Source organism: Onychomys torridus, chromosome 2 (genome assembly GCF_903995425.1).
Source record: "Onychomys torridus chromosome 2, mOncTor1.1, whole genome shotgun sequence".
Classification (NCBI taxonomy): Eukaryota; Metazoa; Chordata; class Mammalia; order Rodentia; family Cricetidae; genus Onychomys; species Onychomys torridus.
In genome coordinates, this window is record NC_050444.1 from 142,619,789 (window position 1) to 142,642,821 (window position 23,033).

The following is a 23,033-nucleotide window of genomic DNA, read 5'->3' on the forward strand; positions in this document are numbered from 1 at the left end:
TTCATGGCAACTCAAGGTCAGAGTCTTGGACTTGTCCAGGCCTGGCCAAAAATGGTAACTGTTACCCCTAACCAGCAAATGCAAAGGTTACACACCCTCACACAATCATATGATGCTAAGACTTGTACCACCCTGCTTGCAGTTTTTCCCTTTAAAAACCCCTCACCCTGAGAGCTCAGGGCCATCCTCCTCCACCCCCTGTGTTGAGTGTTGGGCATGGATCAAGCCTGGGCTTGCTTGTTATCAATAAACCCATGTGTTTTGCATCAGATATCGGCTCTGTGGTGGTCTTGCTCGGGGATCTCACAACACAGGCACAACACTATGTGTCTCTAGACTTCATCTCCCTTTCTTAAAAATGACTCAATATCTCCTGTTTCCCTCAAGATCACTTAGAGAATCCAACAAGAGCAAGCAGGCGTCCATGAAAGCCCAGGACGAGCAAGAAAAATGAATGTCAGCTTCTCTTTTTTCTTTTTCTTTTTTTGGGGGGGTATGTTTTGAGACAGGGTTTCTCTGTGTGTATCCCTGGCTGTCCTGGAACTGGCTCTGTAGATCAGGCTGGCCTAGAACTCACAGAGATCCACCTGCCTCTGCCTCCTGAGTGTTGGGTCTAACACCACCACAGCCCGGCTTCTTCTTCTTCTTCTTTTTTTTTTTTTCTTTCCTTTAGATGTATTAATTTACTATATTTTGTGTGTATGTGTGCATGTGAAAGGGAAAAATCAGTAACCATCTTGAGAGACGCTCCCCCCACCACCACGCACAAAGGTATTTGCTGACCAGCAGTTTTAGAACTGACCAGAAGTTGAACTAATAGGAAGATAAGGCTGAAACAATAAATCTATATATCCTGGACTTGGTAAAACAGGATATGGGGAGTAATGGACTCAACTGACCAGAAATTGAACTTACTAGAACAATAAATCTGAATTAGCAAAAGCAGGACATAGGGAGTAAAATAATTTATGTCTCTATAGAGACCCTGAATCCTGTTAGCCTGTCAGTAACCTCATGCTTATAGTTCAGCCAGTAACTTCAAAGAACGACCTCCCAAGCCCCTCGTGCAATCCCAAGCTGCATGAAAACCCTTCCTATATAAACCCCTTCAAGTGAGTGCTCAGGGCCGTCAGATGTTGGACGTGTGGACCAAGTCCCGGGCTTGCTATCAATAAACCCCTGTGTGTTTTGCATCAGATATCGGCTCTGTGGTGGTCTTGCGATGCGGACACAACACATGCATGCACATGAAGACTTAGTGTGCTACAGCACACCTGTGGAGGTCAGAGGACAACCTATAGGAGTGGGTTCTCTCCTTCCATTTTTCAGGCCTTTGGACTCAAATGCTGGTCCTGAGGCTCTAGTGGCAAATGTCTTCATTAGCTGAGCTATCTAGCCAGCCTGTTGCCATCCACGAATTAACGTGGCTGAAAAGGTAGCAAATCCACCACTAGGATGTGGGAAACGGTTGCTATGTGCCTGTGGGGAAACAGTGTTTTCCTAATCACATTTGCACTAAAGGTTGAGAAAGAGTCCTTTGGGACAGGATGAAACTCTGACACACCAAAAAGCTGGAATCATCATTTCCTTGTCCAAAACAGACTCATCTCTCTGGATAAAATCTCTTTTCCCTGACTTAAAAGTCAGGGAGGTTGTGTATGCATACATATGTTTTATTTTGTTTGCTGTTCTGGGGGTTGAGCACAGGAACCCCTCTCTCTCTGTACTATAGCCCCAACCCTCTTCCTTTTTGTTGTGAGATAAGGTCTCATCAAATTGCCCAGGCTGGCTTTGAATTCACCATGTAGCCTAAACACCAAGTTACTATAGAACATTGTACCACTTTTTATAGGCACAATTTTTAGGGGAGACAGTCCCCTAACCACATTTCAGAGGTCTGCACTTGAAAGCGTTAAACGGAACTGGGCTTTCTTGTAACCGCTGCAATTGTATATGGGTGAGCATTTGCCCTTATGATTTAACAGTGTTGATTAATGGTGTGTGTGTGTGTGTGTGTGTGTGTGTGTGTGTCCCAGAATACAAATTTGTTGGAATTTGTTTAACCAATCTTATTGTTGGACATTTGAACTATTTACTCTTTAGTGTTTGTATTTTAATAAGACGATCAACATCTTTGTTATTACAAACTCCTTGGTTAGGTCCTTTGATTCCTGGAAGTGGAATTACTGGCCCAAAGGGTATGAGATACGTTACTGCCAATTTGTTTTCTAAGAGTTGTTTTACCCAGTTACACTCCCACAGGCAATTTCACAGGGCTCTGGAGTCATTAACTGTCAAACGCCAAACTACAACTTCCCTCCCGCTCTGGGGCTTCCTTCTCGTTTTTCCCGCCCACCCCACACACCAGCCGAAAGCCGCACGCGCTCTCGGCCACAATCTTCCCAGGCTGGCCCGCCTCTTCCTCGCTCGCTCAATATTCTGTCCAATCAGAACCAGGGCCCCTCAGCCTCGTCTTGCGATTGGCATAAGTAAGCATCCGTCAGGCTCGGGGGCGGGCGTAGAGGGCTGACGGACGCGGCGAGCGGCCAGTGCGAGCCCGGGGTAGTCTGCGCTCTGGCCTGGAAGCGCCGGACCCACCGGCGAGGTGTGTTGGCGGCTGGCAGAGTGAGGCTTTGGCAGACATGGCACCCAGCGCGCTGGCTCCCGAGCCGGAGGAGAGTCGGAAGGGCATCCGGGCCGTGTTGCTAGGGCCGCCCGGGGCTGGCAAGGGGACCCAGGTGAGTGTCCGTTTCACACTCGGCGGCGGATGCGGCGGAGCTGCAAGGTCAGGGCGGTCGGAGAGCCGGAAGCGCCTTTCCCGCTCCGGAGCTGGGCGGTGAGCCCCTGGCCTGCAGAGACCCTCGCCGAGTCTCTCTGGCTGTGGCGCGCTGTCTCGGCGAGGGTCCCAGTCGGTGGTGGGTAGGAGGTGGCCGAGGTGGGGTTGGGGTTCTTGGGCGAGCCCAGGCTGAGGGGTGGTGGAGTTAGGGGATCCAGAGGCTGTTGGCTGGAAATTGTGAATGGCGGGGTGAGCCCCCGGACTGAAGTTGCGGTCACAGGCCTGAGTGGGAGAAGGCTGTGTGGCCAAGGCGGCCTCCGAGTTGGGAGTGGATTGTCCTGAGTCAGGGATAACTTCCATACACAAGGGGGTAGAAGTTTTCATTTGTAATGATTATTAACTAGGGCTAAGGAAGTCTCTCCAACACGTGGGGCAGAGCGGGAGCTGGCGTGTGCTGGTGCTGATGGAGGCGCACTGCCAAGAGTGAGGCTTGACCTGTATGAGGCACCAGTGTTGGAGGGGGATGGGAGAAAACCCTTCCAGTTCGCCCGAAAGCTGGAGGTGGACGTGCTGATGTGCCGTTCGCGTTTATAAACCGCGGGAGGCGTGCGGGTTGTGAGTGGGGCAAGGAGTGGTTTTGGTGTGAGCGATCTAGGGGCGCCAACATACGGGGCCAACAGGTAGGAAAACAGGCCCAGAGATCCAGCGGCTTTCCAAAGTCGGGGAAATGGGCTTCCTGAAGCTGTGTACCTCCGGAGGACTGGAGTTGCCTCTGCCCCACTGCTGGGCCTCGCTTGGCTTCTGGGCCATAGGTCAGGGTTGGGATTTATGATCTCACTTAGGATTTGGAAGCTCATAGGTTGGGTTATTGATGTCACTTTCTTGCCCAGTGTTTGACAGCACCCACACACTTCTCACCCCTGCCTCCCTGCCAGACCCCCAGGCCTTGAGACCTTGCTGATCCTGAACTTCTAAAATGAATTCTCTCAAGGCAGGGTTGTCAGGCAGATGGGCACTGTTCTGGCCTCAGTCTTGCTCGCACTACTGAGTTTATCGTTATTTTTTAAAGATAACCATGCATGCCATGGTGCACATGCGCGCGGGGGCGGGGGGGGGGGGGTCCAAGGACATCTGGCTGGAGTCGTTTTCTCTATCTACCAAGTGGAGCCCAGGGATCCAGCTGAGGTCATCAGACTTGATGGCTAGCTACTCTAGCCACTGAGCCATGTCACCTGTCCTATTAGCCGAGTCCTGGAAGTTTTAGCCAGCAGATTGTCATCTTACTCATTGTTGGGACCCCTGTAACACCCAACACATCACCTGACACTTGATGGAGTTGCTGGAGATGGGTGAGGTGCACAGATTAATGGGGGTGACGAGGAGAAAGGAGGTCTGGAAGGCTTGGTTCATTTCCTCACCTCTGGGCTGTCGGCCACAAAGGACCACTGTACTTCTCTCTCTGTAAACTTCCAGGTTCTTTTTTTGAGGTTCCATCACGCCCTTGTCCTCAGTGATGTTGACATCTCCCCACGCCTGTTGCTGTCCCTCTCTGTTATCAGGTAGACCGCAGTCTAAGTGTGTTTCGTCTTAGATGTGGACAGCTTCTACTGTGAGTTACCGAGAATGGACGGGATCGCTCATGTGTGACTTTTTTTTTTTTAAGTTTATATTGAAGTTGAATTGTTTCAGTAGTGAAATGGTCGACCCATCCAGTGCTTTATAGTCCAGCAAGCTGTGTAACCTCTTAGTTCCAGTGTTCTCAGCTGGAGAATGAAAAGCTTACAAGAATATTAGAAGCTTATAGTCTGTATGTTGGGAGCTGGTATGGTGCATAACACATATACAGTGAACGGTGACTCCTCAGTAGCATATCTCTCTGCACCCAACTCTGATGTAGTTCATCGCCAAGATGATTTATTTGGGTTTGGGAGGACATCACACCAATGAGCTCTTGGAGTAGGTACAAGAATGGTAGGAGTTGGTCCAAGAAGGCTTTGTGAAGTGATTCGAAGTTTGGCTTGGAAGCTGAGAGTGGCCCAGTGGGTGGTGGTGTACACCTTTAATCCCAGCACTCAGGAGGCAGAGGCAGGCGGATCTCTGTGAATTTGAGACCAGCCTGGGCTACCAAGTGAGTTCCAGGACAACCAGGGCTACTCAGAGAAACCCTGTCTTGAAAAATGAAAAGAAGGAAGGAAGGAGAGAGAACAGAAAGACACTTGAGTGGCAGCTGATACATGTCTGTACCCCCAGAGACTAAGGCAGGAGGCTAAGTAGGAGGTACATAGACTTAGGCCAAGTCTGAGGACAGCCTGGCTACAGAGTGAGACCCTGTGTCCAAAAACAAGGAACTGGGACTTGAGAAAATACACAGTAGTCACTTAACCTTCACCTGCCTCCCTTGCATATTGGGAGCCATAAAAATAGTGGTGGTTGTAGCTTTATAGTATTGAACAAAAGTTCACACAAAGACTGCAGAGTGGCAGCCGGGAGGAGCATTCGGCCTGCAGACACACCCCACCCACCCAAACTTTTTTTATTTAACCTTTAAATACACATAAGGGTGCAGGTGAAAGCCTGTAGTTTCAGCTACTAAGGAGGCTGAAACAGGAGGTTCACGAGTTCAGGTCCTGTCTGGGCTAAGAATGAGATCATCAGTCAGTCTAGGTATCTTCCTAAGACCTTGCCTCAGAATAACAGGCTGGGAATGTGTTTGCTGGTAGTTCATTTCCCTAGCTTTTGTAAGGTCTGTATTCACTCCTTAGTGCTATGGTGAGCCCCAGTAACCACCAGCTGATGGGGGCCATTGCCTCCCCATCCACTCTCCCTGCAGATTAGGATAAAGCAGCTCTAGGCACCATGACACCTTTATATTTTACTATCTCAAAAAAGAAGTTTAAAAATACATAAGTACAATATCCCCTAAAAATTGAACAGATTTCAATAGTTAATGTTCAAATTTCTATTAGTCTCATACATATAATTTTAAGTCTTTCTGGGTTGGTTTGTTTGGGGTTTTTTTTTTTTTTCAGTCTTTAAGAAAAGATTATTCAGCATGTGTGTGGGGCGTATACATGCATGACTGCCCATCTGGAGGTCAGAGGTCAACTTTCAGAGTCATTTCTCTCCTCCCACCATGTGGGTCCCTGGATTGAACTCAAGTCCTCAGGCTTGGCAGCCTTTACCTGCTGAGCCATCTTGCTTACCCTGTTCCTCTCTTTCATGCCATAGCTTTGTGGAGGAATTTGCTTGTCCCCAGAACATTGTCCCTTTTCTAGGAGTTTTCAATTAATATTCCTTTGATGTGTTTCACATCATCCTCTCTTCCATTTCCTGCAGACATTTAGTTTGCTACATCCTGTTTACCAGATTCTGTTTCTTGGCCTGGCTACCCAGGTGCTGCCTTGTTCTGTCCTTCATTCGGACGGATACTTCCGATATTGTTTGTCTCTGGGCAGTTTGTAGCAGTTGTTAACGGTTGCCTAAGTCTAGTCATTAATTATGAGTGCTAAAACGGTAGCGTTCTGATACTCCTTCATTCCTTAGCCGAAATATTCTTCTCTTCTCCCTGACCCCCTCCCTCTTGTTTTTTTGAGACAGGGTCTCAGCAGGTAGGCCAGGCTGGCCTAAAACTCAACAGTGCTTCTGCCTCAGCCTCCTAAGTGTGAGATTCCAAGTGTGCACCAAGCTGGTGCTTAACTTGTAGGTCTGTTGAGAAAAACTTCCCATCCAGTATTTGCTTACCCAGTGATGTGGTTTAGAAGCCCATTTAAATGCTTTCTGAGTAATGGGTTGCTATGGAATGTTTTCATTTGTGAAATTTAAAATACAAGAAATTACAACTCAGGCTGGAGAGATGGCTCAGAGGTTAAAAGCACTGACTACTCTTCCAGAGGTCCTGAGTTCAATTCCCAACAACCACATGGTGGCTCACAACCATCTGTAATGAGATCTGGCGCCCTCTTCTGTGTACACAATAAATAAATAAATCTTTAAAAGAAAAAGAAATTACAATTCATTTTCCTGGTGAAAATCAAAGACCTGACAGCAGTAGGCCTCTGTTCCAGTATGGCAGGAGAGTATTTTGCTCCAGATGATCCCTTCATGGACTCTCCTGCTCCCCGCCTCCCCCTTCCCCCCCCAGTTCCCTTCACTGCATAGACTGCCTGGTCCCTATTAGCAGCTGACTGCACTCCTGACCTGGTCATGCCTAGGGCCTGCTCAGTGATGTGTTTTCTTCCCACCACTTCCTCTTGTACCTGTATAATTCCATTTTACATGATTTATGTTGGTATCACTAAAGTAAATTTCCTGTAACAACTTCTAAGCTGGGAGATGAGTCAGTGGGTACCTCCCCCCGCTTTTTTTGTGGGGGGGCAGGATCTCTCACTGTCCTGGTACTCATCAAGTAGGTTAGACTAGCTAGCCAGTGAGTACACCCAGCTTTCTTTAAACGTGGTTTCTGGAGATAGAATTCGGTTTATTGTGCTTACAGAGCAAGTACTTTTCCAGCCGGTTTATTGTGCTTACAGAGCAAGTACTTTTCCAGCCGGGGAGTGCCTTAGACAGGATTCGAGCCCGTTCCTTTTTCTTCATAGTCCATGGGATCTCCCCCAGGACCAGCGGGGAGGGAAGGCGTAGTCATCCTTACTGGTGTGTGTTCTTCCTGCAGCTGTAGAGTCCCCTGGAAAGGAGTGTGAGCAGCCGCCATTGCGGGGTAACAGTTGAACACTTGAGTTTCTGGCGCAGCGCTTCTTGGGTGATTGACCCTGGCTTCTATGACTTGTCCACTCATTAGCTTTAATAAACAGGGAGTCGATTGGTAGAAAGCTCTGTTCCCTGGGAGTGTGTCCACAGTGTGACTGGCTTTCCCTTGCCATCAGTCTCTGACCTGCGTTTTTTCCAGTGTGCAGCTAACTCCTCCCTGGGTTCCATTTCCCCGTGAAGTGGTTTCTTCACCTCAGTGGAATCAGTCTGTGAATCACAAACCAGAATTTCCTGCATCGAGTGAGCACCGTCGATGTATGTTCTGTGCCCAAGAGAACACCCAATGAACTAGTTTAAACAGGGATCCCACTACTTATCTTCTAAAACAACTCAACAGAAAGCTGAGCACCTGCCAACACAGAACCAACATTGGGTGTCCAGACCTTTTTCCATTTAAAGTCCAGCAGACTCTGAGCATGTGCATTTGTTTGCTGTCACTGTGGGAAAAGCTAAATGTGTATGCTGATAGGGACCTTATGTGTGCCTTACCACTGAGCTGTGTCTGTTCTAGCAGTCAGTGAGCTTTGGGATCTGTGTCTCGTATTCCCCATTTTCCTTGGCTCCAGGGTTCATGGAAGAGGCATGAGCGAATATTCCTTTCCATCCGAATCAACAGAACTACGGCAGAGGTTGCTGTAACAGCTAATGCTCACTGAGGATCTACCTGCTGCACTTTGCATATACCAGCCAGTACTGTATAGCGTCCTTATGGGCTCAGCGATAAAGTATTACTACTCTCCATTTTACTTAGCGATTTCAAACCTAGAGAGGAAAAGTAACTCCTCAGCTGTATAGTTAGGAATTGAGGTACTGGGGGGTTGACTTGAGCCTACACTCTTAGCTAAAAGATCATATTGAGCAGACACCTGTCTATAACCCCAGCCCCTCAGAAGGCAGGGGATCAGGATCATGAGGCCAGCCTGAGCTACGTAGTAAAACCCTGTTACAAAACAAACCAGAACACCTCCCAGAACTGATCTGCAGGTGATTACTGTAGAAATGTTCCTCTTGCATTCTCCTCACAGCCACTTCTGAGTGGATCATGTTCTTCATGGTAAACCGACGTGGAAACTGCTCTGGGTCTGTGAGGTGACCAATTTAGCCAAGCTACTACAGCAGGTCGGCCTTGCAAGCCCTAGCTGCCAGCCCTAGTAGCCACAGCATACCACAGTCACCCTGTGGTAGATACTCAGCACATTGTGTGCTGGCTCTTGGTCTGTCTGCTTTATAAAAATGAGCTTGTCTAAGTGTCACAGCAGCTGTGTGAAGTATTGCATGGCTGCTGTGTTTGTTCTCAGTTATAACAGGGGACGTGAACCTGTGTTTCAGTGATGTAGTTAGTTGGCAGAGCTAGTATTTATGATAGCTTCTTAAATACTAAGTGTACTCCAAGTACTTTACATGCAATATCATGTAATCATAGAATTCTTACAGCAACCCTATAATTGCTTTACATTAGAATATAAGATAAGATGCTTTTATTCGCCAGGTGGTGGTGGTGTACGCCTTTAATCCCAGCACTCGGGAGGCAGAGGCAGGCAGATCTCTGTGAGTTTGAGACGAGCCTGGTCTCCAAAGTGAGTTCCAGGAAAGGTGCAAAGTTACACAGAGAACCCCTGTCTCCAAAAAACCAGAAACCAAAACAAGAGGCTTTTATTCTTACAAACAAGGAAGTAGGCGTTTGGCTAAGTTGACACATCGAGTGAGTGACAGGACCAGGTTCATACCCAGGGCCTACAGTGTTAACTCTTTTTTGGTTTCTGTCTTTGGCTCCACAGGCACCCAAATTGGCTGAAAACTTCTGTGTCTGCCATTTGGCTACTGGGGACATGCTGAGGGCCATGGTGGCTTCGGGTTCCGAGCTGGGGAAAAAGCTGAAGGCGACAATGGATGCTGGGAAACTGGTAGGTTTGCTCACACCTGTGTTGCTGCTCTTCTGAGTCCAGAATGGCAGTCCCCAGCCGAATGTGGCTACTTGGTTTTGACTTCATTAAACATTTGCTTCCTTATTCATCGTAGACACTCTTGAAATCTTCACCAGCCAGTGCAGACACAGAACATTCCCCCATCATAGTCTTCTGAGGTAGTCCTGTGGAGCTATTTCTAACGGACTGGCAGGTAATAGGAGCTTTGAGCGGAGCACATTATTTGGGTTATTCTGGATTTATTATTATTTGTTCACAATTTATTTATATAATTTTTGTGTGCATGGACGAGTACTTTTCTCATAAAACCATCTTGCCAGCCCTGTTCATGGTATTCTTTTTTCTTTTTTTTTAAATTAAAATAGAATTATAAGAACTGGAGAGATGGGTCAGTAATTAAGAGCATTTACTGCTCTTTCAAGGGACCTAGGTTCAATTGCCAACACCCACATGGCAACTCACAACTGTTTGTAACTCCTGTAACCCTGAGATCTGACACCCTCTTCTGGCCTCAGCAGGCACCAGGCATGCACATGGTGCATAGACATACATGCAGACAGGTCAGACATAAACATGAAATAATACAAATTTAAGGGTGTGTGTGTGTGTGTATGTGTGTGTGTGTGTGTGTGTGTGTGTGTGTCTACACTCATCTTTAATCTCATCACTGAGAAGCAAGCAAGTGGGTCTCTGAATCTGAGTTTCAGGTCAGCCAGGACTATACAGTGAGACTTCTCAAAACAAACAAACAACAATATATGTATATATATAGTTATATCATCATATCCCCCCATTCCCTTTCCTCCCTCCAGCCCCTTCCATGTGTTCACAGAATTCTTGGAGATACTTTGTAATGCTTTTTGTAATTCACCTAAACTAAATATGACAAAACGGAAGTGCTGTTCCTGGGACAAGGCTCTAGGAGGTATGCGAAAGAAGATGTAGGAGACTACAGAAACGTTTACTGCTTTTGTGGCTCACTGCTCTGTATTTCTTACATTTGTGGTTGTGAGCCGTCTCCCAGCCCAGTACGCTGTGTTTCTAACAAGGGAGTCACTTAGTGGCTGTGGGAAGTAATCCTATGTAACAAGCCCGTTGGTTTGATCTGACAAGCACAGTGAATTAACTGAGTTTGCTTAGGGCCAGGTCTCGCTCCTACCACTTATTCTAGAACCTGACTTTGGTAATACTTTGAAAAGTCATTTTGTTCTTGAATACAGTAGGAAGGGAGCCACATTGCAGTTCCTCTGGTCCTTTATTTGTTCTTGTTTTTAATTTTCTAAATTCTACTCTTAACGGTGTGTGCATTCGCCTGCTGCAACATTCATGTGGAGGTCAGGGGACAACTTTTGGAAATCAGCCCTCTCTTCCACTTTGTGGGGCCTGAGTTCAAGCTCAGGGTGTCAGGCTTTGGTGGCAAGCGCTGCTATCCACTGAGCCATCTGGTCACCTCTGTTTTTGTTTTTGAAGCAAGATTTGGCATGTTTACCTGGTTGGCCTGGCACTCCCATGTGTCCCGGGCTGACCTCTTGAGTGTTGAGATTGTAGGCATGGACCACCACACCTGGTTTCTCTGGTCCCTTCTGTCTCTGTATGTTACTTGGCTGAAATCTGAACTTTGTTTTTATCCCCAAGTTTCCTCGTGTTAGGCCTGGAGATACTAGAGCAGTATTGAGTGGTAACACAACCTGTCTATCCACAGGTTGTTTTCTGGCTTTCCCTTTGTCAGTGAGGTCACGAATCAAGCCGGAAAGATAGATATTTTGGACTTTGGGTTTTGGCAGAAAATTCTGTGAGAGAAAATTAGGATGTGGCAATGCGATTGCTTATCTCCAAGCCTTCGATCAGTTGCGGAGTTTATACTTTGTCTCTAAGTTCACAGCTGGTTCTGAAGATCAAAGCTTTAGCTGCTAACTTGTCAGCTTGGACTGTAATACAGTGGGACTTTTTCTCTCTTTAAAGGCCCTGTGAGGGATTTTTGGTGGGATTTTTTGGAGAGGCCTGGACTACATAGTATTGGCTTTTCAGTTTCTTGTTTCTGATACAATATTGCCAATTCAGTGCAATTCTTTTTCATGTCTTAGACAGCCCAGATAAATAATCAAGTCAACATATCAACCATGATATTGTTAGTCTCTGAACTTGTGAATCAGGGACAATTGGTACATCCCCACATTCTAGTCAAGCTACTCTTCTCTCCTGGTTCCCAGGTGATGTCTCTGCCATGTGCCCTCATCATCTTTTTTTTTTTTTTTTTATAATTTAATTTAATTTTACATATCAGCCATGGATTCCCCTGTCCTTCCCTACCCGCCCCCCCATCATCTTGAAGACAGCATGTTGCTGATAAGCTGTCATGTGATGGTTAACCAGCTCCTGGCAGAAGATGCCCCCATGGGACCTAAGACATGGAGCTGTCCTGCTGGAGCAACAGCCTATGGGTTCCTTTCCCCTTGCCCAGTTTATTGAAACACATTAGAGTTTCAAGGGGAGGGACACATCTGGCCACTAGAGAAAGAGAAACCAGCTAAAGAAGGAAATACTGTTTTAGCTCGGTTGCAGTCCAAGGTGGCTTGGTGCCGATATTTCTGAGCCTGTATTGAACTGTTGTGGTGGTGTGTGTTAGAGCAAAGCTCCGCACCTGATAGAGGTGGAGAGAGACTGAACAGGAGTGCACACTCACTCAAGCAAAGTGGCCAAGCAGGGAAATGTCCCTGCTCATGTCTGATTACCTATGAGCGCTGAGCCCAAGTAAAGGTAGGTGTGAAGTGATTTAAGATCCAGACCATCATGGAGGCTCCCCACATTTACTCTGCTTTTGCTACTATGGAGTCAAGCTGACTGGCTGTTTAGAAACAAGTCATACATAGACTTTTGAGTTTGTGTGTGGGATATATCACCTAGTTGACAGACTTGAACCCAAGGCTCTCTTCTTGCAGGTGAGTGATGAAATGGTTGTGGAGCTCATTGAGAAGAATTTGGAGAGTCCTTCATGCAAAAATGGCTTTCTTCTAGATGGCTTCCCTCGGACTGTGAGGCAGGCTGAAATGGTGGGTACTGTTTGTGTGGTCCACACGAAGGCGATGCTGGCCCTTTACATCTGTTACTCTGAAGGAGGTGGGCCTGATCGAGCTTAGGTGGGTCCCACGCTCTTTTGCAGCTTGATGACCTCATGGAGAAGAGGAAAGAGAAGCTTGATTCAGTGATTGAGTTCAGCATTCCAGACTCCCTACTGATCCGGAGGATCACTGGAAGGTAGGTATCCCCAAAGATCCCTTCATGCTTCCTCAGAGCTCTGCTCTGTGGAACAGAGGCTTGGTGTTGTTTCAAGAGGTTTCCATCCTGTAAGTCAGTGTCCACTGATGGGGTAACATGAGCGGGCCATAGGTAAGAGCAAGGGACTGGGAGCCAGACGACATCCCTGTCTAGCATGTTGCTCTTTGGTTTTATTATTATTTAATATTTTTTAATGGACTCTGTGAATTTCATACAATTCATTTTGATCATATATAATCCCATTCCTCCCAGGTCCACCCATCTTGCCTTTGAAACCTTTTTCCCCTTTTAATAATGACCCACCAAGTCCAATTTGTGTTGCTTGTGTATTTATGGATATGCGGTCATCCGCTGGAGAGGGCTTCAACCTACCCGGGGCCATACCCTTAAAGAAAGCTGACTTTCATAGCTCCTCAGTCAGGAGGAGGGCTTCATGTGCCTCTCCTGCTCCATGGTAGAATGTTGATAGGTGGATCTTGTGTGGGCCTTGTGCTGTGAGTTCAAGAGAACAGTGCTTCTCATTATGCCCAGAAAATACTGTTTTGTTCCTGTCTTCTCCGACCTCTGGGTTTACAGATGGTTGTGAGCCACCATGTGGTTGCTAGAAATTGAACTGTATGATTCCTAACAGTAGGAAAATTATAGTTATGAAGTAGCAACAGAAATAATTTCATGGCTGGGGTCATCACAACACGAGGAACTGTATTTATTAAAAGGTCGCAACTTTAGGAAGGCTGAGAACCCCTGCTCTGAAGTGTCGTGCTACAGGTACAGTTAGCCCATCCCTGATCACTGCCCGCCAGGCCCAGTGACTCATGGGGCTGTTTTGGTTGTCTGGTTCGTCCTGTGAACTTGGAGACTGGGCTTTCTTTCATTTACCTTTGATTGTCTTCACAGGTATATGCCTTGTGTTCTTAAAAAGAATGTTTCTGAATGGTGAAAGATTGGTGTATGTTCAGAGAGCTGAGGGAGCCTGGGACACGGAGAGGAGAGAGTTGTTATTTGTTGCCACCTGGCTGTGAGCTGCCCCCTGTTCTCCAGCAGTTAAAGAAATGCCGATGTCATTTGTTTGTACTTCATCCTTTCCAGAGGTGCTGAGGCTTAGCCAGTGGCCGGTGGTCTCCCTCTCCACCGGCCTCCTACTGGATACTGTTAAAAGCGTTTTCAGGGCTCAGATAATGGAGGACACAACTTCACCATAAGTACTTGCTGTCACAGCCTTTTCACCCCTCACTATAACTGGTTTTCTGTGCTGACCTTGCCCCTTGCTGTTAGTTAGCACTTTACCACGTTAGACAGTATAAATGAGTCTTGTCTTCCCCTAATACACTGTGATGAAAATGCAGTATCACATGTTGTGGATAGGACTTCGATAGTATAAATAGAATCTCTCATATAATAGGCAAAATATGATTTACCCGACCTTGAGCCACTGGAAAGGCCTAGAAAGTCCTTGCTCCCACAGAAAGGACAGGCACACCGAAAGCCAAGAGGTGGTTGGAAGCTCTGATTGGACAGACTTTCAGGAGAGACAAGCTATCAGTTAAATAGAGGGAAAACTGGCCGGGCAGGTGGTGGTGCCACACCTTTAATCCCAGCACTCAGGAGGCAGAGGCAGGCGGATCTTTGTGAGTTCGAGGCCAGCCTGGTCTACAGAGAGAGCTCCAGGAAAGGCACAAAGCTACACAGAGAAACCCTGTCTCGAAAAACCAAAACCAAAAAAAAAGAAAGAAAGAAAAAAAAAGAATCCTTTGGGCTGGAGAGATGACTCAGAGGTTAAGACCACTTGCTGTTCTTCCAGAGGTCCTGAGTTCAATTCCCAGCAACCACATGGTGGCTCACAACCATCTGTAATGAGAGCTGGCTCCCTCTTCTGGCCTGAAGGGATACATGCATACAGAACACTGTATACATAATAAATAAATAAATAAATAAATAGATAGATAGATTGATAGATAGATAGATAGATAAATAAATCTTTAAAAAAAATTAGAGGGAAAACTAAGAAAGTACAATTGCCAGGTGTGGTGGTGGTGGTGGTGCATACCTTTAATCCTTGCTCTCAGGAGATAGAGGTTGGTGGGTTGCCCTGAATTTGAGGCCAGCCTGGTCTACATAACAAGTTATAGAACAGACAGAGCTACATAGAGAGACTTTGTCTCAAAAACCAGACAAACAAAAAACACCCACCCAATAACAAAAAAGAAAGTACACAACTCAAGCCAGCACTGGCCACTGTGCAGAGTGTGGCCTGCCCCCTCTTGTTGAATTTCCAGGTTCCTCTTTATGTAGCCGTCCCCAATCAGGAACACAGGCTTGTTGTCTAGTAGGGTTCCGCACAGATGCAGCCACCAGCCATGTTCACAGTGCCTGCTCTTGAACTCACGGTTTCTGTTTGTCTGTTTGTTTGGTGTACTACCATTGCCCAGCTGTTTGATTCTTTTCTTTTTGTGTGTGGGTATGTGCACATAAGTGCAGGTGGCCACAGGTGAGATGTCTTGATTCCAGGAGCTGGAGAGTCACAGGTAGTTGTGAGCTGCTGTGTGGGGGGTTAAACTCAGGTCCTAACTGCTGAGCCATCTCTCCTGCCCTGTGTACATTGTATTTATTTATGGTGTGTGTTGGCTTATGTACATTGGTGCTACAGCTCACAGGCAGAGATCAAGAGTCAGTTCTTGCCTGGGTGGTGGTGGCACACGCCTTTAATCCCAGCACTCAGAAGGCAGAGGCAGGCAGATCTCTGTGAGTTCAAGGCCAGCCTGGTTTATAGAGCAAGATGTAGGACAGCCAAGACTACACAGAAATCCTGTCTCAAAAAAACCACCAACAACAACAAGTCAGTTCTGTCCAGCATGTGAGTCCCAGGGATTGAACTCAGGTCATCAGGTTTGGTGGAAAGTGCTAATAAGCCCGCCCTTCTACCTGCTTTTGTTTTTATTTTACTTTGTCTTTTGTTTGTTTTGTTTTTTGGAGACAGGATCTCAACTATGTAGCTCAGGCTAGCTTTGAACTATCAGCTTCCCCAAGGATCACACTTATGAGCCACCACACCCAACTTTTTTGTTTTAAGATGGAGCCTGACTATGTTGCCTAAACTGTTCTCGAAATCCTGAGCCAAAGTAACCAGTTCCTCCACCTTAGCTTCCCTGGTAGCTGAGACACAGGCATACACTCCAGTGGCCATCTTCATGATTGGCTTAATATGTCCTTTCTCGTAGTGGCTTGGACATTGCCTAGCCTTGCTTATGCTGTCATTTATCTGTGTGGTCACAGAGGTGTGCATCGTCTGCGTATCCATAACGTGTTTTTATGTGTTTGCTTTATAACCAAATTAGGTTAGAAAACAGCACAAGCAGGCACATGCTTGTGATCTAAGACATTTGGGGGTTGGTATCTGAGTAGCTTAAGCTCAAGTCCAGTGTAGGCCACATACCAAGACCTGTCTTTAAAAAAAACCAAAAAGCAGAAAGGACCAGGGTTCGTTTCTGTCTTCTGTTCCCCAACACTTTGTACAGACCTTGTAAGGACTGTCATGTTGGAGCTCTTGTTCCTGCTGAGTGCTGCTTGCAGCTGAGGTCGTGACCCATCACTTGGTAAGATCTGGTTTTAACTAGGAACTTCTTTAGGAAGTAGATATGACTGGAATGGATGGCAGTGTGTGCTGACCATCAGAGTCCTGCTCAGCCCGGACCAGGAAGTTCTGCCATCGGCTCTCATGTGTGCCTGTTACCACAGATAGGCAGGTAATTGCCTTAGTTATTTTCCTAAACAGGAGGTAGCCGTGGTTGGGCCTCTGCTAGAAAGCCAGTTGTTTTCTGAGGTGTGAGGTACTTGCTGGGTTCTCTGCTGATTAAAGTCTTCCATTCTCCACTTGTCATTCCAAAGTCCCCTGAGTGCAGAGGTATTTCCAGGCAGCCTGACTCACAGTCATTTGCTGTCTTGCAGGCTGATTCACCCCAAGAGTGGCCGGTCCTACCATGAAGAGTTCAACCCTCCAAAGGAGCCCATGAAAGATGATGTATGTAAACTCGGGACAGGAAGGGTTTTGTTTGGGATTTTTTGGCGTGTTCCCTCCTTCCATCACTTAACTAGAAAAATATATTGCTGTCTTGTAAGTGAGATGGCTGGTAACAGATCTGGACAGTGTCTCCGGTGGCTTTATGCTTGTCCTCTGTCACAGCAGCCCCTTCTTGGCACCGTGGCCATCTAGGCAGTTGTCCAGGTGGGAGAGTGTCACCAGGAGGTGGCACTGGACAGAACTTTGCTGACTGCTGAGCTCCAGAATGCCCTGTTCTTAGGATACCCAGTGACTGCTGCGCTGGGGTCTCCTTGGTGGTCACAGTTTTGACGGTCTACTGTAGAACACACAGATAACAAATTTCCTGGGCTTCCCCTCAGCATGGGAGACAAGTGCAGGTCGTCCAGGGTCTGTAAATACAGCCACAATTCAGGAAGTTGACAGCCCTGCTGGAGTCCTCTCTCATTTCTCTTGCTGCTTTTACAGTGCTAGTGGGTGATACTCACTAAGTAAGTTATGCTAAGTATTTAAGCAGCTAAGAGTGCAGTTGCTAATGCAGCTGATTGGGATGTACTCTCCTGGTCCCTGGGCCTCCCTCTCCTTCCAGCTCCAGAAGGGTTTGTGTTAGAAGTTGAACAGCCTGAGCTCAGAACAACTAGCAAAAAAGCATTGCTATTTCTGGAGTCTCCTGCCTTGAAACAGGTTGTGGGATCAGCCAGCATCCTGGCAGAGTGGACGCTTCTCGTGACAGCCCCACCGTTCATCCCTTTCCATTCAGATCACTGGAGAGCCCCTGATCCGCAGGTCAGATGACAACGAGAAGGCCTTGAAGATCCGCCTAGAGGCCTACCACACTCAGACCACCCCACTCGTGGAGTACTACAGGAAACGGGGCATTCACTGTTCCATCGATGCGTGCCAGACCCCTGATGTAGTGTTTGCGAGCATCCTAGCAGCCTTCTCCAAAGCCACATGTAAAGACTTGGTTATGTTTATTTAATGTTGGGCTCTCAAAGGAATGTCTTTCTTCTTTCTGTCCTGTTAAGGGATGGGTGGGCGTGGCAAGGGAGGCAGGACACTTCCTCCTCAGGCAGCAGGGATCTTCTAATGTACTGATTAAAAAGCACTTACTTGGTATATCTCATGTATGTGCAGCGCTCTTCTGTGTGTTTGGTATGAGTGTGTGCTCACTCTTTATCTGTGTCTTGGGCTACGTGGTTTTACCAGCCGTTTACTTGCCTTACCCATACCTTTCTTTTTATCATCTCTAAAGTTAGCACACAAGGTATTAGTTATCATTATGGCCTTGTTTGTTTGTTTGTTTGTTTGTTTGTTTGAGATGGTCTCTATGTATCTCCAGCTGTCCTGGAACTCACTATATTGGCCAAGCTGGCAAAAAAACTCAGAGATCCGCCTGTCTCTGCCTCCTGAGTGCTGGGATTAAAGGCATTCACCACTATGCCCAGCTTCATTATAACATTTTTTTAAGCAAGATGTGTTTTAGTAGATTTTGTTCCCCCTCTTGCCATATAGCCCCCTTCCTGTGCTGTAAACTCCCCACAGACACACACACACACATAAAATCTCCCTTAGCCACACTCTTAATTCTGTTTTTTTTTTTTTTTTTTTTTGGCCAAAATGAACTGTTGAGTAGTTATCTTCCAGGCACCCCAGGTACAAGGCCTCGTAAATACTTGTTACCCCTAACAAGCAGCTGGTTCCAAATCTAAAGTCACATGAAGTCAGTCAGTGTCACAGTTCCTGATACACATTCTCAACAGGAAACAAAAGCCACAAATCAGTGGATGTACAGGGATCAGTAATTTTTCCCCCTTAAATGGAATTTTTAAAGACAAACTGTGGATTCCAGCAATTAATAGGATAGGACATCCACACGGAAGAGCAGGCAGATGTTTGTGACCCGCATCACAGAGCTCTAAAGTTGAGATCTCCTGGGACTTGCGTTAAACGATGAGTTGTTGTCAAAGAATTAAGCCAGGCGGCGGGTCCTTTGGGATTCAGATTGTCTTTGAACATCATGACTAGGTACCTGAGAGCGACCCAGTCTATTTCCCCAGGTACAGACCCAGTTAGGTAGATTTGTTTTTGTTTGCCTCTTTCCAGGGATGAACCAGTGATTGAGGATAGTCTCTTTTTGGATTCATTCCCATCAAACATTTATTCAAACACAATATATAAGTCCCAAATTGGATGTGTCCCTTTCAAATGTAACCCTGTACTCCATATTTCATGATGGGTAACCAAGACTCCCCAAGAAAAGATTGCTCAGAAACAAGAACATGTGTGACCAAAACAAGCTTGTATTTGTAACCTTAGCTCCCACTATTACGAATGTCTTATGGTCTGTGCTGTGCCTTTGGTCTGGGGTGACTTGTAACAGATAAGATAGGAGGCTGCTGTGATGAGACCTCAAAGCCTTCGGCCTCTGGAACAGCCATTAGAAATACTGACATGACAGTAAACATTGGCACCTGCCTCAGCGTAACCTGCTGGCTCCAAAGTCCTCGGTCCACATGGGAATTCCATGGTATGTGGCCATCTTCCTTCCCTTTCTTTTGGCCTCCAAGCGTCTGCTGCTGCTGCCCTGCCTTGTTTCCTTGGCTTTAAATTCTGTCTGCTCTTAACAGAAGCCCGGTCTGGCTTTGTGTGTTTCTGGAAAGCACATGACTGCTGGGAATGGGTGAAGGAGTAGAACCAAACCTCCAGCCGGGCCTGCAGGAGGACGAGACCTTTCTCAGTGAGGGTGGCTGAGTCTGACAGCTGATTTTCCCTAACTGAGAGTAGTGCGGGCGCTTAATTCTAAATACAGGCCCTGAGTGGTTGCTAATTGAATGTGAGTGATCTGTGCACAGACATCTGCCACCTGTCCATCTATATATCTGTAAACACACACACACACACACACACACACACACACACACACACACATGTGTATTCGTGTGTGCACATACTCAAATGGCTGTTAACATTTGGGCTTCAGGTAAGAGCTGGAAACCATAAGGATACAAATGCTCATTGGTGGTGGCTGGGATTGTATTTTTGCTTTGTTTGTTTAATTTCAGAGTTATAACCTCATCGGGCATGCGAACTTTCACCTGGCAGAGAAGTGTCCAGTGTTTAATTCGATTGGTTGCATGCCAGCCTTCCCTGATATTTACTTGGCTTTCTTAAAATCCATTTTGTTCTTTCTTGTTTCCTCTCTATTTCAGCCTAGTAAAAGAAGGCCAGGCGAGACTACACCCTGCTCATCTCCCCGCCGCGTGATCCCTGCTCTTAGGTGCTGGGCAGAAGGGAAAGGGGTGGTCATGGGAAGGAAGGATGGTGTGGGAAGCGGTGAGGGGCTCAAGACGAGCATTTGGAACGTGGCAGTGTTGTGATTAGATTTTTCTTAAACGCATAGGTGGGAATTTGTGAAGTATAAGCAAAGGGAAAGATTAATTTTTTAAAAAAAACTGTGATTGGAGGGCATCGATGCAAATGAGGAGCTAAGGTATTATTTTTTAAGCAATCGAGCTTTCATTTACTCTGGACCACAAAGCTAATGCTCTAAGAGACCTCAGCTTCATGGATCACCAAGCCAAGAATCCAGCCATCAGACTGGGCCTGTGTGTCCTGTGCACAAGAGGGGCTGAGGGCTACTGCCGGTGGGGGTGTGAGCTCATGGGAGTGGGTCAGCAAATCCTTTTTACTGGAATTGTGAGGAGCAAGGGGAGATAGATCCCACACTTCTTAACCACTTACAGTCACCTGCTCTAGCAGTAAAGCCTTCCACGGCCACTCAGTACACACTAGTCCTACAATGCTGCCTTCTTCATCCACGGGACCCTTTACAGTTAGTGAACAAGGGCTAGGAATGTAGTTCAGTGGCACATGTGTGCCTAGCATTACAAGGGCCTGGGTTCAGTCCCCAACAGTGAAGGGGGAACAAAAGTTAAAATGTCTTAAGCTAAATCATCCAAAGATTGTTCTTCTCACCCTCAAATCCTGTGACTGGGATCACCTGACAACACTGTGATGTATTTTCCAATGAGGTGCCTTCATAACTGACCAAATGCTGCCGTGTTTGGCCCCTGAGTCAATAAAGTATGTTGAAAATTTGTATCCCTGTTGTGGCGTTTTTTGAAGAAATCTGAAGTATAAGACAAAAAATGATGTCGAATTCTGGGCCTGTCTTTAAAGCCCATCCCTTCGTGGTGGTTACATAGTGTCATGGGGAAGTACACATGGATTCTTCCAAGAGGAGCTTCATCTGCTGGTGGGTAACAGACCCCAGTGGTTAGCCACATACTTGGTCCTGTCCACCTGAAAGTCTGGTGCTGTCTTCTAGGACTTATGGCATTAAACAAAACTTATAAGAAGCCAGTCCTTGGCTTGGCACCCACCACATAGCAGGCATCGGATAAATGTTAGGTCAGAACATACACAGACAAATATCTACCTCCTGCTGGGCTGGATAATCAGGAATGGACAGTTGTCTACTGCCTGGCAAGCCTGTGCTTCTGTTGCCTAAGCCACGTCTCTGGCTACCTTCCCAGCTACCACTATTAGCACCCTCAGTAGCCACTCTGTGCGTCCTGTTTGAAATTCGTTTACTTCCCAGCAAAGTGATCTTAAGCCATTGGTGCTGACTGAAGTTCTCACTCTTGGAAAGCTGCCTTTGCTGGTGAGGTTTCTGAGAAATTGCTGCTCTTCCCGAAACCAGAGTGAACTGGGCTGGAAGTGCCACTGTCCTTCAGGCATCTTGTAATTTGCTGGAATATGACATTCTGTGCTTACTGAGTCAGCCCTCTCTACCCCTCCATGCCCCATCTCTGGAGTTGCCTCGAGATGTCAAATCTTTGCATTCTCTGGGCTATTTGGATGTCTGAAATTTTTTGGCTTTTCTTGGTTGTCATGTACAATTTGGAAAAAGTGTCTTGTCAGACCAACCCGGAAAATGGCACAGCATGGCCAAGAAGGATAAACGGAGCGAAGTCAGAATGAACTATATGCTGCTTTGGACCTTGGTTCTTTGACCACGTATCAGGAGTGATGAACAAGGAATCAGCTCTACTCCGAGGACCGACATGGTGTCAAATACTGTGCCCAGGCCTCATGCCCTGCACCCCACTCATATCACCCTCACTAAGACGTGCAGTGAAACCAGCCTCCATTCTACAGGTGAGGAACTCAGTGATTGAGGAAGCAGGCCTCTCTCTCACAAACTGGCACAGCTGGAACACTCCAGCGTAGGTTTGTCCCCTAGACATTGCTGAAGTGATCCAGTAATTTGTGCTGCTGTGTAGGCAAGGAGGTCCTCCTTAGCAAGAGCTCTTATGTGCAACTACTGCCAGCTCTGAGGACCAAGGTACATGTCGCCTCTTAGGATCTTGTGTACAGAGTATCACCAATAGCTAAGTGGGACAAGGAGCAGCCTCAGAAGACGGCTTGGTGTATCATTTGCCACCAAACACTGGGCAGCCTTTCTTGCCCAGGTGGAGAGTGGAATGGTCCCTGTCTTCTCATGTGCTCACTACTCATACCGTAGTATGCTCCTGTGGGACAGCGTGGCTAGCAAGGGGCAAGAGAGTTCAGAGAGAAAATGTAGGCATCTGGGAAAACCGTTATCTTCCTGGGCATCAGGAGCCAGGCTGAGGATTGTTCAACTGAAGCTCCTCTAGAAGTGAACCGCTACGGTTGTATGCAGAATTCTCTCATGTATTTTCATAACTGTAGCTTAATGTATAGAATGTGTACTGTGTGTGAGGGTGTGTGGATTGTCCTCAGCCCAGAAAAGGTAAGTTCTGTTACCGTCTCCATGGCGCCTTTGTATACTTGGACATCCATACATCTGGGAAGGGTAAAACCAGAGCCAGCCAGTCTGGCTCTTCTCCGCCCTGCCACCGAGCTGGCAGCTTAGACGCTTTGCTGAGGGTGGAGAAAAGTTTCTCAAACATTCCTGGTTCAGCAACAGATACAAGCTGTGAATGAATGAAAAGAGGAGTCCATGTACATGTCACAGTGAAGGACTTGGGAGTCATGTCACCACAGGTACGGCCTGTTCTATGTTACAGTTCTCTGGGGATCCCTGGCTTCTTTGCTCTTGGCCCAGAGCTCCAGTAAGCTGGCTTTTCAGAGCTCCTAAGACCACCCGGATTCCAGCAGGGCCAGAGTGGGTGAGAGGAGTTGGTTTCCTGCCTCTGGTTTTGGAAGAAGCGGCACAGGAGGACGTGTCTGGTGGCACTGTGTTCTTCATTACTCCAGAGGGAGCACT

General features: G+C 46.9%; 1 protein-coding gene across 2 annotated transcripts; it reads left to right on the plus strand.

Annotated features, from left to right (window-relative positions):
- The first annotated feature begins 2,526 nt into the window (after positions 1-2,526).
- Positions 2,527-20,881, plus strand: Ak2 (adenylate kinase 2). Of its 2 annotated transcripts, XM_036179980.1 has the most exons (7): positions 2,527-2,738; positions 9,319-9,444; positions 12,405-12,515; positions 12,626-12,720; positions 16,687-16,759; positions 17,538-17,733; positions 19,990-20,881. In XM_036179980.1, exons 1-7 carry the CDS (start codon positions 2,643-2,645, stop codon positions 19,992-19,994), a joined length of 702 nt encoding a protein of 233 aa, XP_036035873.1. In that variant the 5' UTR covers positions 2,527-2,642; the 3' UTR covers positions 19,995-20,881. The 2 variants fall into 2 exon arrangements, with proteins under 2 accessions (XP_036035873.1, XP_036035872.1); XM_036179979.1 differs by lacking the exon at positions 19,990-20,881 and having other exon boundaries at positions 17,538-17,903.
- Positions 20,882-23,033: the final 2,152 nt, after the last annotated feature.